Source organism: Rhinolophus hipposideros (genome assembly GCF_964194185.1).
Source record: "Rhinolophus hipposideros genome assembly, chromosome: X".
NCBI classification, from domain to species: domain Eukaryota; kingdom Metazoa; phylum Chordata; class Mammalia; order Chiroptera; family Rhinolophidae; genus Rhinolophus; species Rhinolophus hipposideros.
Window position 1 is genome coordinate 92,186,237 of NC_138046.1, and position 14,861 is coordinate 92,201,097.

The window sequence follows — 14,861 nt, forward strand, 5'->3', positions numbered from 1 at the left end:
TTTCTCAGAGAGGATTTATGTCTGCTTCTGCCAAGCACCTGAGGGTGCTAAGAATACCAGATAACTTTATTGCGTTTTCTGTGCCTGAGAAGCTCGGCTGAAATGCACACACGGCCCAGTCCTCTGGCAGTTTGCCCTTAGTCCTAGGATACAGTCCAACCCAAAGAACAACTACTTTACCAACACTTGCCTCCATATACACACGCTTTGCTGGGCTCTGAACTTGAACTTCAGTTGCCCTAGCTTTGTAAGACTTTTGAAAGCACTACTCAGCCTCTCACTTACCTCTTCGGTGGTCAGCAAACTCCATCCCCCACACACATAACCCCCTCACCCACAGGGGAAAAGTAGGTCAATCTTTTCCTTCCGGGTGTTGGCCCAGTGATTCTTCACTACCTTGTTAGCTCTCTTACGCTTTGACAATGTGTGTGTGTGTGGGTGTGTACACAGAGCAATTTGTCTAATCTCTTTGTATTCAGTAGATGGGTGGAACCAATTTACCGAATCTGTTATTTCCAGAAAATTTGTTGTCTAGTACCGTGTTTCCCCGAAAATAAGACCTAGCTGGATAATCAGCTCTAACGCGTCTTTTGGAGCAAAAATTAGTATAAGACTTGGCCTTATTTTATTATAAGACTGGGTCTTTAATACAATATAATAAATACCAAATATAATATAATATAATATAATATAATTAATATAATATAATATAAAATATAATATCGGGTAATATAATATAATACCAGATCTCATATTAATTTTTGCTCCAAAAGATGCATTACAGCTGATTGTTCGGCTAAGGCTTATTTTCGGGGAAACATGGTATTATTCAACCTTGCCTTCCTGGGCATCTCATTGCTCAGATGAGAAAACTGAAATGTAAAGTGCTAATAGGACTTACCCAAGGTAAGACAGTGTGTCAGGCCAGTCCAGAGGCTAGAATCCCAGTCTCCTCTCTCCCAGACCAGTACTACATCTGTAGTGCTCCCCGTGGACCACATCTGAGAATATACTCAGAAATTGTCCAAATAAAATTAATCTGGATTTACATTAATTTAAAGCAAGCAAGCAAACATACACTATAGTGCAGCACTTCTGTAGTACTCCCTGGGGATCTTGTCAAAATGCAGATTCAGATTCAGCAGATCTGGGACAGGGTCTGAGACTCTGCATTTCTATCAAGCTCCCGGGTGATTCTGAAGCTACTGCTCTACAGGACACTTTGAGTAGCAAGGCTGGAGAGCATTCTTAGAGTTGAGCAAAGTGAAAATAGGCCCAGGATACATCCCTGTACATTTACAAAGGTAGGAAGCAAATGACAGAAAGGTGTGACTGAAACAGCTGGTACAATATCCTAGTTTACATGTTGTTGTTTGGCTATTCCATATCCATGCATATTCCCTTTCCCATGCCTGCTTATTATGCAGCCTGGAAATATTAAATACTTGCTTTTCCAGGCTCCATATTAGCTAAAGGTAATGATGTATCCCAATTCTGACCAATGAGACTAAAGCAACTATCTGCTGGGGTCTTCTGGTAAAGGAAAAAAACATAGTTGCAGATAAGTCTAGGGAAACCTCTACATGCTCCTTCCTGCCTTGAATGAGGACTTGATACTGAGAGATGCAGCAGTCATCTGGTCACCACAAGGCAATAAGCAACATTCGAAGAAGGGTGGAGAAGACAGAAAGAGCCTAAAGTCTTGATGACAAAGTTGAACCCCTGCACCAGCCTCGACTACTCTACCACCAGATTTTCTGTGTAAAATAAATGAATGTATTGCATAAGTCATTGTTATTATCACTGCATAAGCCATTCTATTTTAAGTCTGATACATCTTCTAATTAGATAGATGTTTCCTCTCCTTCCGGTCACTTCAATAGTTTAGTTTTGTCCTTACTGCCAATCCTCAGACTTTAGTATTCTGTTTGTGTGCTCTAGCAAAGGGTCTCATTTATGACCTTTTAGCTGCCAAACACAAGGACCTTTTCAAGCTTCATTCTATGTCAAATGGTCCTGGTATTTGACTCTGTTTATTATCCCTTCCTCTTTCCCCTACTGGTTTGCATGGCACTGTTCTAGTCTGGTCCTCCTCCTCTGCCTTTACTGCTTCTCTCTGGCTCTTCTGCCTCTGCCCCCCATTAAATCTGCATGCTCCCAAAACTTCTATCTTTGGCCCTATTTCCCTCCAACCCTATGTCCTCCCTCTGTGTACTTCCATCAGCTCCCACAGACTCGATGACCTGCAACCATTTCCTTGAATAGTGGTAAACAATAGTTAGCATGCATTTTTCCAGAATGGTGTCGTAAGCCCAAGTATAGGCACACCTCAGTGATATTGCGGGTTCAGTTCTGGACCACTGAAAAAAAGTGAATATCCAATAAGGTGAGTCACATAAATTTTTGGCTTCCTAGGGCATAGAAAAGTTATGTTTACACTATACTGTAGTCTACTAAGTGTGCAATAGCATTATGTCTAAAAAAATAACAATGTACACACTTTAATTAAAAATGCTTTATTGCCAAATATCCTAACCATCATCTAAGCCTTCAGCAAGTCATAATCATTTTGCTGGTGGAGGGTCTTAACTTCAATTTGTAAAACATGCAACATTTGCAATGTGCAATAAAGTGAAGCACAATACAATAAGGTATCCCTGTATAAAAAAGGAGTGATGTAGAGAGAACTGAGCTTCTGTCTCATGTCTAGCCAACCCTACCAGAGCAAAAAGTGTTTCTGGCAGCAGCACTCTTAGGGAACAAAGACCAAAGAAAAAGTTACACAAAAATATGCTCCACATATCTCTGCTTACGATAGCCACACTTCTTTTCAGTTGTGTAACCTTGGATAAATAAAGAAGCTATACTAAGTGTGTCTGTATATGTGTTGTAGGTGTATGCATATATTCACTTCAAGTACAAACAAACCCGAGACACTACACTGAAGTTATTTGTTCATGTTTGTTTTTTTTCACTAGAATGTAAGCTACTGGAGGTCAGAGGCTGTCACTCTTTGGCGAGTGCTTATTGAAAAGAAGGGACACTTATTTGATGGAGTAGTTTAGGGCTATGGAGGACAACTGGCTTCCCTGCATGACCTCTCTTCTGCTTTGTATGAGATAGTATATGTAAGTATTTAAATCACTTACCCTTACAGTGTATGTTCTACCTCCGACTCTGTTCCGGGCTTCTAAAACCAAAACATTAGCTTCATATTTAGCTAAAAGTTTAGCAGCGGACAACCCTAAAAGGAAAAAAAAAAGGAAAAAAAAACAAGGAACATATTAATGTCTAAATGTGAAACACCTAAGACTTAACCAGGTCTACACATAAAATGAATTCAGAGCATTGTACATAATCCATTAATGTTATTTTCTTTCTAATAAATTCTCATTACACTGTGATTAACTGAGCTACCTATTTTACAATCTATCATAAATTACCTTATCTATTGTACTTTTATTATCTATCATAAGGTTGGGTGACACAATGTAGTAAGTTTTAAAATATATTTTTTGTTTTGGATGATAATCGAATCATATTTAAGAGGACTTGTTGAATCCCTAAATCAACCTTTATTGTGCACTTCTTCCAGAAATCCTGATTGTATAAACAGAAGAGTATGTTTTTCTGGAAACTTCTCCTGGCTACACCAGCACTCAGTATATCTGTGCTTTCCTCAACATAAAAACTCCCTATAATCACCTCCTATGGTTTAATATCTGTATTACATGCTTGCTACATCGTGTTTTCCTCACTAGATTCAAAGTTACCAAAGGTAGGAACCATGCTTCACACTTTATTCATTGGTTTAAAGCTGAGAACAGGTTTTACCTGTAAATAAAAGCTTTCATAAAAGATTGATTTTAAACCAGTATGGTAATACCAGAAAAGTAGAGAAAATATTGTGGATTAACTTTATATTAAGGGTGCATGCTATCCACGTGACTTATCATCTTATCGTGGATGTTAATCTTGAACACCTGGCTGAGGTACTGTTTTCCAGGTTTCTCCAGTGTAAAACTACTCTTTTATCCCCCTTTCCATGCTGTACTCTTTGGAAGGAAGTCTATGCACAGCCTACACTTAAGAAGTGGGGAGTTATGTCACCTTCCTTGAGGGTGAAGTATCGATATAAATTATTCAGAATTCTGCTCAGGAGATTTGTCTCTTCTCCCCCACTTATTTATTTACTTATTTATTTATTTATTTATTTATTTATTCATTCATTCATTCATTCATTCATTTAGTCATTTATTTATATCAGCATGGGCTCAATAGTTGTTTTATACTTTGGGTTATAATCCAATACCATATTATTTATTTTGTTCCTCAAATTGTTCCAGCTTTGGTCTCTGGGAGCTCTTTTAATTGGCTCCTGTGTTTCTTTGACATGCACCTATCATTGTGCAGTGTATGAGTGTGAGTGTGCGTGTGTGTGTGCGCGCGTGTGTGTGTTTGAGCACTTCCTTAATTTCTGGTATTGCAAGATGTTCCAGCCTCTTCTTGTCTTTCTCTGCCCTAGCCCTAGAATCAGCTATTTCTCCAATAGCTTGGTTCCTTTAATTGGAGAATAGTATTAGAAACTAAGATCAGGGCTCTAGGTGTGCCCATTGCTACTGGGATGTCATTGCTTCTAGGTCCCGTCAGCTCAGAATAAGGAAATGTATGTGTGTACACTTATTTTTAAATCTACATTTTCTGTACTTCTAATGCTATTTCATACCTAGTTATCTTTATATTCTTAATACAAAAAAAAATGAAGCGGACTACTGAGATAAACACATTTCAAGGAGAAAAAAAACATTAGTTATAATATAAGGGTTAAAGAGAAATAATAATGACACATGGGATAAAATTAGTAAAATGATACAAATGATATCAAAATATGTATACAAGTGGTTGAGGAGAGGAAATATTCTAAGTGATTTTTAAGCCTAGTAATTTGATAGTTCACTTTTCATAGTATATACCCAAAAGACAAAAAAGAACCATAAACACATTGTTCAGTAATCATTTCATTGGTGCTAGTATTGGTATTGTTATTTCGAGGCTATTATGTAGGTAGTGTGGGATAAAGAGTCTGACAGCATTCAAAATGCAAAAACCTGAAAACAGGAAAATAGCGGATCATGGTAAGGGAAATCTTTGATAATTTTGCAATTTAAATAGGGATGATGAGTTTAAAACAATACAATTCCTCTCCTGATTTCTCTCTCTTCAATGATTTGGGTTTCACAGAGACCAAAATAAAATAGATTAATGGATTTATTAGGGAGCTTTAAGAAAAAAGCAAGTCTGCTAAAAGCACACCTCGTTTGAGAGTTCAGACAATGGTAATCCTAGTTATTAGATCAGGAGAACCTGGGTGAGATGCATGCAGCCAGCTTTGGGGTTGCCATGGCAATCTCAAACCAAGCTCTAGCTTCTTAAAGCCACTGCCCATGGAAACTGTATACCCCCAGACTCTGCAGTGTTTCCAGTGTCCTGAGATGGTTATTGTCCCCATAGAAATGGTACAGGAAATGACTTAATCCACACAGTGTACCTGGAGAAGGAGTTAATAATATCTGCAATGAAGCTTTCAAGGAAATGGTCCTATCAAGTATCCTGTCACTGTGGAACCTAGCTTCACATTTATCCCTGAACCAACGGCCTTTCCTTTACCTTACCTCTTTAAGCATATTCACAATACTGTATTTCAGGAAAAAAAACAGAAAGAAAGAAAGAAATTGGTCCATTTTGCTCGTGTGACCCTTTCCAGTTTAATATCTGTTTTTCCTTCTACAACAAATGCTCTAGAGTCTCATCTTCTTCACTAGAACAAACCTTGAAATACAGTGTATTCCTGACAAAAAATGTCCGGTGACCCTACTGTCAATATAGACAAGTGATATAATCACCTGCCATACTGTGTCCCTGTTACCCTGTCTTACTTTTCTTCTTAGCACACATTGCTACCTGGCACATTATAAATACTAATAGTCAGCAGATTCTAAATACTACTAGTACATTTTCTGGTTTTTGAACCAGTATCGCACTTTTTATCAAAAGAACAGAGAATATCAATATACACACACGTTTGTCTGATACATACAGCTATTCTATCTATCCCAACATTCAGCTGTATTTTGTGCTTCCTTTCTAAAACAATTCTCTGCTTTTGAAAATGCCAAATCTTCGAATTCCTTTGATAAGCTCAAAGACAGTGTTGTCTCAAATGATAAATAGATGAAAGCTAACAATTAACTTCAATTTGCCCTGAATTAGACAGACTGGTTGTCTAGACAGTCCTAATTTATTTGATTATTGTTCAGCATTCATCTTCACTTTAGATAAATGGATCTCACCCAAGTTATGGAATGCAATTATCCCTTAATTCATCATTCACCCCATTCTTTCATTGAAACTTAAAATACACCAAGGGCGCTCCACACCACTGTCCTCAGATTCTGCACACTAAGTTGCACTGTGGTTTAAAGCAGTAGGTTTCAAAATGTTTTATGGAAACCTAGTCCTCAAGATGCTGCAGGGAAAAGTATCAATATTCATGGAGGTTGGGACATCTTACGCTATTTCTCCCAGTGTGTGGTGCATAATGACATATTAAAGGCCCTGATAAGTCCTACAGTGAAGAGACCAGTTTAACACAACATTTCTCTACTCTTTACCATAAAAACAAACAAACAAACAAACAAACAAAAAACTATACCTCAAAACACACTTTGGGAAAGCTGATTTAATCTCTTATAAGATTGTTCAAATATTTACTGTATTAATAAACTCCCCTGGGCAGGGTCTCAGGTGAACAATGCCTAGAGCACAAGCTAGGAGTATTGAAGCAAAGCTTTAACGTAGTCTTGGCTTATGCTCTGCTGACTCTCCTAATTCTTCTTGTTTATTCCTAAAAGTGACATGTTCTTCAACTTTGACATCTGTCACTACCTAGTAATGTGTATAGTATACATCACACATTAAATTTTTAAAGTTAATTATCTATTATTCAGTGAAGTGGTATCTGGCCAACAGAATTCTTACGTAACTGCACGTTTGGACTCTTGGACTGAATACTCTGAGGACAATATAAAGTAGAGTCAAACATCAGCTCATACTGAAGTTTTAGAAGCAATATTCCCGAAGCAGGAAAACAGAGCAAAAACCATAAATTTTGCTCAAGGCACATAGTGACCACCCAATCAAGAAATATTTATTAAATGAATGAACAAATGAATGAAGAAAGGAAAACATGCAAAAAAGTCTCTAAACCACAGCTCAAAGTGAACTCGTTTGATCTGGAAATGGTTACTTTAAAGGTCTTTGTTACATTTCCAAATTTATCCAAAATCCACAGTACTTCTGTCAAGCATTACTTCCTCCATGAAATCTTTTCCTTGTCATTCATTTCCTGCTCCATTTTCTGTGTCACCACTGAACCCCTGAACCAACCTCAAGCACCAAGAGCACTTCAGGCTCATAGTTGTAACCACCACTACATAAGAGGGGTCCAATGTTTCACACAGTCACTGGAGAGACAAATGAATTGACAAATAAACTAGAGAACTTAAACATTCGGGTCTGAATTTTGTCAAATGCTTCAATTGCCAGTGATCTTTATAACTTAATTACACATGTTTATTAAATTAGAAACGTATATAGACATGCATAGTATAATAACATTTCAGTTAATGACAAATGGCATATACGATGGTGGTTTACCATAGAGCCTAGGGGTGTAGTAGGCTATGCCGTCTAGGTTTGTTTAAATGCACTCTGATATTTGCACAATGATGAAATCGCCTAATGATGTATTTCTCAGAACACATTCCCTCATTAAGCAGTGCATGGCTGTATTTAACTTCAATGGCTTCACTTCAATATGTGAGATATGCAAATACAAATCTTAGAAAACTACTGAAAAAAAAAAATCATGTCAACCACCATAGCCTTCCATTTTCTTCACCAATGTTTTCTCCCCAAATGATTTATTTTCAAACCACGTCAGGTTCACTGTTCTATTGACCATGGTCTTAATGTAAGAAATGCAGGTGCCTTACTTTTCAGCCAAGATATCTTGACTTTTTATCACTGTCTATTTACAAATTCATTAGTAACTGTCTAATAATGTAATAAATCCTTTTAATTCTTATTTTTCATCACTTCAGTAAAGTCTTAGCATGAGCCCAAAATATTTACACTATAAAGGCAGTGACACTGAAGAGGTTTCCATAACATCGGATGTTGGCCTGGTGCAGGAAAAAAAATCTATGCATAAATTATGCATATTTTTGGTGAAAAGGTCCAATATCTTTCATCAGCTATTCAAAGGGACCTTGGATCCAAAGTTTAGGAACCACTGATCTAAACTATTCAAACAATCACTACACATTATCGTAAACACACTAGGAATGACTTTTCAAAAAGGAAATACATTCTTTATATGAAAGTCATTTGACCTAACAGGGTGCACCGTATTTTTAATTTAAATGTTCATGAAGCAGAAACATTACATGTAATATATTCTAAAATATAAATTACTGTGAAACAACTGTCCCTAGGTTTTAGAGCATCAAGCCTCAAAGTAAAGCAACAATAAAGTCTACTGCAGTTCTATGAATGAGCCTATAGAGCAAGCCCAGTGAGGCAGGGTATAGAAGGAGCACTGTCTTGTCTGTCAATATTTTAGGGGTCCAAGGTCAAATTATGCTGCTAACAATTTTGTGGCATGTGATAATTCACTTCACCCCTGTGAATCTCCATTTTGGTCCTGTTGAGCTCTTAGAGGTTGCAATTCTGTGACCCTTGAACATGGTTAGTATGTAAGTCAACTCCCAAAGCTTATTATCTGGTTTTTATGTTCTTATTGACACTGTTATCTAATCAATCGATTAATATTGCTACAAAGTAGGGTTTTAATGATTCTGGCCTAGCAAGAACTAGAAAAGGGCTTTTAACTAAGTCTCAGAGGAGCCATGGACAAAGTATGAATAAGCACTTGTAAGAAAGATCCAGATGCTGATTTAAGTTAGTGTAGAATGTCAGACTACAACATGGAAGAAAAAAATGTTGAGGGGGTGGGGTCTGAAAGAGAAAGCTGAAGAGACAGACCTTTAGGAAGCCAACTAATTACTGAAAAATATACTGGAAGATATGTCATATTGAACTTAATACAATCTCTAATTTTACAAGATGACAAAACTGTGGTTCAAAGATTTTATAATGTTAGATGACAACATAATAAGGAATAGAGAATCCAAGGAAAATACAAATTGCTGGTGAAACTATAAAATATTTTTGAAAATAAAAAAACGAAACAGTCCTAATAACCATCTTGTCTCAGACTTTACATTTAAAAATGTAACTAACCTTCTTTTGATTCATTTTATGCAGCTGTAATCAAAGTTAAAATGAAAAGTAACTGTCATTATGAAATCTATCCATTTCATATACATGCAAGCATAGTCTTCAAACAAGTAGTGATTGGATGTCTACACTATTGTAAACCGCTGTATGTGATATAAACCTACAATATAACTTCAGTCTTTCTGGGTACACCTGAATCCAAATACTGGCAAGATTTGTCATATGTAAATGTCTGTCATGCCTACACAACAACTGTATTACCTAATATTCTCCAATAACAGGCTTCCACATTTCTTTTTTTCAATAATTGGTCTCTGGGATCCAATTATACTATAGTTATTCTAATACAATTATACTTTACATCTATTGCTAAATATACTTTTCACATTAGCTGATGATTATGTATATAGACAAATCAACTAGTATTGGCAAAATGCTAATACTGCCCATTAAATGTCAGATAAACCCCAAAGTTAATTAAACTATGAAGATATCAAAAAATCAGAACCCAAATAAATGTAATTCTTGTATTCTGTGATCAACATAAAAAAGTTTATAAAGTATCTTACTTTATTTTTGAGAAAAAAATATAAAATAGGCACAGAGAAGTATCCTAAAAGGCACCAAGTTAAAGCTCAGCCTGCATTGAATCTCAAGAATATCTAAATAACTAAGACATCAAAAATAAGCAGCATTTTTTTAATGTAAGCATTTCTTAATCACTACAAAACCACAAATATGTGCTGCCAAATTCTGGGTTAAAATGCTCTTAGCAGAAATGCTTCCTCAGAGTGAAGTATTTTAACAAAAAGGGAAATTGTGGTATGTTGTGGACATAATTGTTGAAATTCAAAATATTATTAGTCAATCTTCTTGCAAAATGGCTTTTGCGTCTCATGACAGATTCAAATCCTGCTGATTTGATACAGCACCGAGTTCAAGGCCGCTCATGCTCTCATTTCTTTTAGTGGAGCTCAGCACGTGGATAAAAATATAGGGGAGTTCTGTACTGCTGAGACACTATTCGGAAATATCTCTACATGACACTTGGAACTTAATTTCAAGAAAACATGATAAAACTCTAATTAGCAAGGACTGTCTAGTGTCATGGCTAAAGTGTTTTCACTGTGCACTTGCTAACCCTTCACAACTCACCCAGGCACAAAAACCATGGGCAGATGTGGCACACTGGACTCACCTCAATGGCTACCAGGATCGCTAGAGGCACAGTAGGCAACTATTTTCCTTCCCTGGAACTCTTGCCATTGGCTTCAATGAAACACTGCTCATGTATGGCTCACAGCCTCATGACTCTATATCTGTATTCCTCCAGTCTCTCCTGTTTGGTATGTCTTTTTTATACACTCTTAAAGTCCTACTTACCTGTTAAAGCCCTACTTACTTCTCAAGGTCCCAGCACTTTGCTCATATTCATAAATTGATATTTTTCTCACTGTATTAATATCAATTATTTTCCCACTTGATTACTTTCTTGCAAGAAGACAGGGCCTCTTTTCCCATGATCTAGACAGTGCTTGGCATATGGTAGAGGCTCCCAAAATGCTTGATTGAGTCCAAGCACCAGAGCCACCTCTGCTCATAATGAGCTGCTTTGAGGGATAGAGCATTCCCCTTCCCTAGATGTGTTCAAAGCTACAGCCAGATAATCACTAAGGAGATGCTGTGGAGAGGATTAAAATCTTAGGTGATTGGACTAGACTGCCATTTAAAAATCCCTCTGGCCCAAAGAATCTGAAGTATGCAGTGTCACCTGGAGGTACACTTTTTTTCTCTCTCCCTAAAGAGAGTCAACTCAGAAATTTTCAGTTAAGGGCAGATTTTAAAATCTTAGGCCACTGGGTTTCTGTCATTTGTTACATTTGTGTCAGCCCATGAGTAAGAATTAGCATTTAAATTCAGCGATTGAACTGTTAAACTAACAGAAATAGAGACAAAATAAGTGTGAATTGGTAGATAGATTACAAGATCTACAAGAGAGAAAAATCAAGAGGAGCCAGAGTGATCAAATAAAGGATCTTTAATAACGTATTAAAGAATAGATAAGATGTAAATGGTCGGAGAAAAGCACTTTTGTGTTAAGAAAAACAAAAACAGGAAAGGAATGGAGGGACAAAATAAACCTAGTATATCACTGACAAGGGAGCAGTGTGACTAAAGCTCAAGTCAGTGTTGGGGAAAGTGGGAAGTGCTACTTGTCCAACAAAGTGGGGCCAGATAATTGGTGGTGTGGAGGGAAACTTCAGCAGCTGGTAATAGACCATTGGAGATCCTGGGCAGAAGAGTAAGGTGATGAAAGACGTGTTTAAAAAATCAAGTCTGGGAGAACACTGCAGGATGAACGTTAAGGGAGAGCCCAAAGTAAAGGGGAGACACTGGGAAGAAAGTCATAATCTAGTGAGCTGAAGGGGTCAACGTTCGGTCCTGGGGACAGGGGAGTCACTGGGAATGGAGAAGAAAAGAGCCCCAAAGAGGAGTTAGAAGGATCTATTGACTGGGCATAGAAGTTGTAGAAAAGGATGTGTCAAAAATCATAGAAATGATGGTCATGCCAAGAAGACAGTCAAGGAAGTAAGGAAGAGAAGCTAGGTTGGAGGGCAAGGAGGTTTTTGGATGTGTTCAATATGAAGTAAGAACAAGACATTTAAGTGTGAAATATCCAGGAGCAGATAAACTATGGGACAGGAGTTTAGAGAAAGTAAAGGATTCAAATTAGAGACATAAGAGCTTTCTATAGATAAAGGAAAGCTGAAAATGAGAGAGGGAGAGAATGCGTAAGAGCACAACGGTGATGAACAGCTGAACCTCAAGGCCATTTCAAAACTAGAAGTTCACAAGAATATGGGCACAATGAAAGGAATAGAAAAGGAGCAATCAGTGTGTGATAAAAATTTAGGATATAATAGTGTTACAGAAAACATGAAAAGAGTTTCAAAAAGGACTTGATGATGATAGATAATGGATAATGGATAAGGGTCAGAGCATGTAAAAGACACCATTATGTTACTTACAAATGAACAGGGTTTTTTCTCCTCTCAACTACTGACATGTAGTATATAGAACTATTTAATTGGTCAGTGAACAGAAAAAGAGATTTTGTGATAGCGAGCTATACTATTTTATGTATCATAATGACAAAAGAGAGATACATTAAGATGTTTGTATTCTTTGTGCAGTCAAAAATAGTTATACAAAATGAAAGATAATTTTGTTAATATGGAACTAATTTTGAGGAATGTTGTTTAGAATTTGTGCTCTTTTGTGAACTAGTTTGTTATATAACAGGAATAATACGGCAGATGCTAAGTATTGGCCATGTAAGTTTGTGGGTAACATATTAAAATGTGCAAGTCCTAACAAAATTTATAAGAAACATCCAAAACCATTTAAAACTGATACAGGGACTATTAAGTAACTCATGGGATACTGCTAAACACAGACAAAGATGACGTGTTTCTGAGTTCTCAAGAATCCTTGGGAAGTAATGCCTCTCATCTGCTCATGAAACACCCAGTCTGTGTGCAGGGTTTATCCAGAGTCAGACTTGCATCTGTGGCCATCTGGGAAGGCACCATCCCCATAAGGCAATGTTTCTGGTCAGTTTTGGTGTCAAAATCACTCAAATCTGAAGGATAAAGACAGTATCAGAGGAAGCCATCGATGGACTAGAAGCTGGCTTCTGGAATAGGAGTGTCAACTCCTATGCAAGAAATGCCCTTTACTTCCCCCAAATGGAAATCAACAAATTAATAAATAACAGCAACCATGGACAGATCCAAGTTTTGAGGGGCCTGAAGCTTATAGAATTTGGGTGCACCCTTTAAGAAACCAGAATGCAAAATTACAGGTACAAGATTCAGTATGACACTGGTTATTTAGTTAGAATGAGAACCAAAAGGGACTGAAACATCCAGAAGCCTTTAAAACTGAGAGAGGGACCAAAAAGCATAAGGATCATCAGCTGCATGGTGAATCCACCTCTGTTCACCACCAAGAATTTGTAGTAAAGTGTGGAAAGGGAGAAAGAGCAGGTAATAAGGCAAGGAAAAATTAAAGACAAAACTATCCTAAAGAAATAGTGGTGCACAGAACAAGAAAAAGACAAGAATAAAATCCCAGAAAGAACCCTGAATTGTAAAATATGGATGGTATGGAGATAGGAGGCAGAACTCCAAATCAATTTACACAACACATACCATATTTATTTTCCAGTGATCCATAAATGTGTTGTTTCTAGGTTTTTGGAAACACCAATCCACTTCATTGCAGGCACTCAACAAGTGTTTGTTGAATGAATGAATGATTGAATGTAAACAAGGGAAATACTTCTTTTTCTTATCTCCACCAGGCTCTGCTTTCCTCTGATGCTCCAACATACATGCATGTTTTTGCCGGCACTGGCTGGAGTTGTCAAAGCAACAGCTTATGCCAGTCACTTCCCTGACAATTAAGACTGTTTATTCTCAGATATTTAATTATTTTACTCTTTCCTTTCTTATTAAAGGCATCTTTGTTGGAAAATGCCAAAAATATTGCATGTATCCAATTAACATAAATTTGTTCAACAGCAACAAAATAAATCAGCTGAGTGAAAGGAAACTTAATAAAATTCAGATAGTATAGAACAATCAATTTGAGATTACTTATCCTTAACACTTACATTTATAGATAGTATATATAGCAAAAGAGCATGGTACACACTGCCAATAGATTTTCACAAGCTTTACTAAACAACCCAATGTGTGTCAGGTCTTCATCCGTGAGTTGTTAACCCATACCGAGACTGTTTATTCTCAACAGGTCAAGTCAAAAGCTATCTTCACCCAAAATTAATTTGTAAGCATGTGCAGTCTCCTCAAAAGGATTATACATAAAAAGGGCTACTGTGGGGCCACCCTACTTACTCCCTTCCACCTTCTTTCTCCCTCTTTCTAAATCAGATCCTGCAGGTACACTTCAGAAATTAACACCCTCCTTGGTCATGGACAGATTAGTGTGGGATTCTAGCTAGGGCTGAAACACAATTTGTAAATTTTAAACATTTTTACCAGTTATGACAACATAAGTGACAATTTAATATATCAGTCATGATGAGGTTTCCAGGAAGATATTGAAAAGCCTCATGCACACTCCATTGGTCAACTACAAACCCCAGCCAAGACCTGGGGAACCCAGGCTCACCAGCTGGCTCAACACAGGACAAGATTCAGGGGGTGGGAGTTCTTATTAAAGGACATGACAGGGCATTTGCTGAGCTACACTTGCCCCCTGCTTCACAAAGGGATTTCCTTTGAGCAATTAATGTCCTATACCTTCCCACAAGTTCTTAAAAAACAGCGGGAATAGGTTAAAACTAAGAGCCCACCCCTCTCTCTTTATCTATTGTTTTTTTTTCTTTTAAATTCAGGTAAGATAGGTTAATAACATTATATAAGTTACGGGTATACAACATTATAATTTGATATCTGTATACATTATAGCAT

The 14,861-nt window shown here is 37.1% G+C and overlaps 1 protein-coding gene across 1 annotated transcript in view; it reads right to left on the bottom strand.

The window, feature by feature from the left end:
- Positions 1–14,861, bottom strand: part of MAOA (monoamine oxidase A) — a 60,216-nt gene that overhangs the window by 43,058 nt on the left and 2,297 nt on the right. Inside the window, exon 2 of the mRNA XM_081041806.1 lies at positions 3,150–3,244. Coding sequence (XP_080897932.1) covers positions 3,150–3,244 — 95 coding nt within the window. The remainder of the gene's footprint in view (positions 1–3,149; positions 3,245–14,861) is intronic.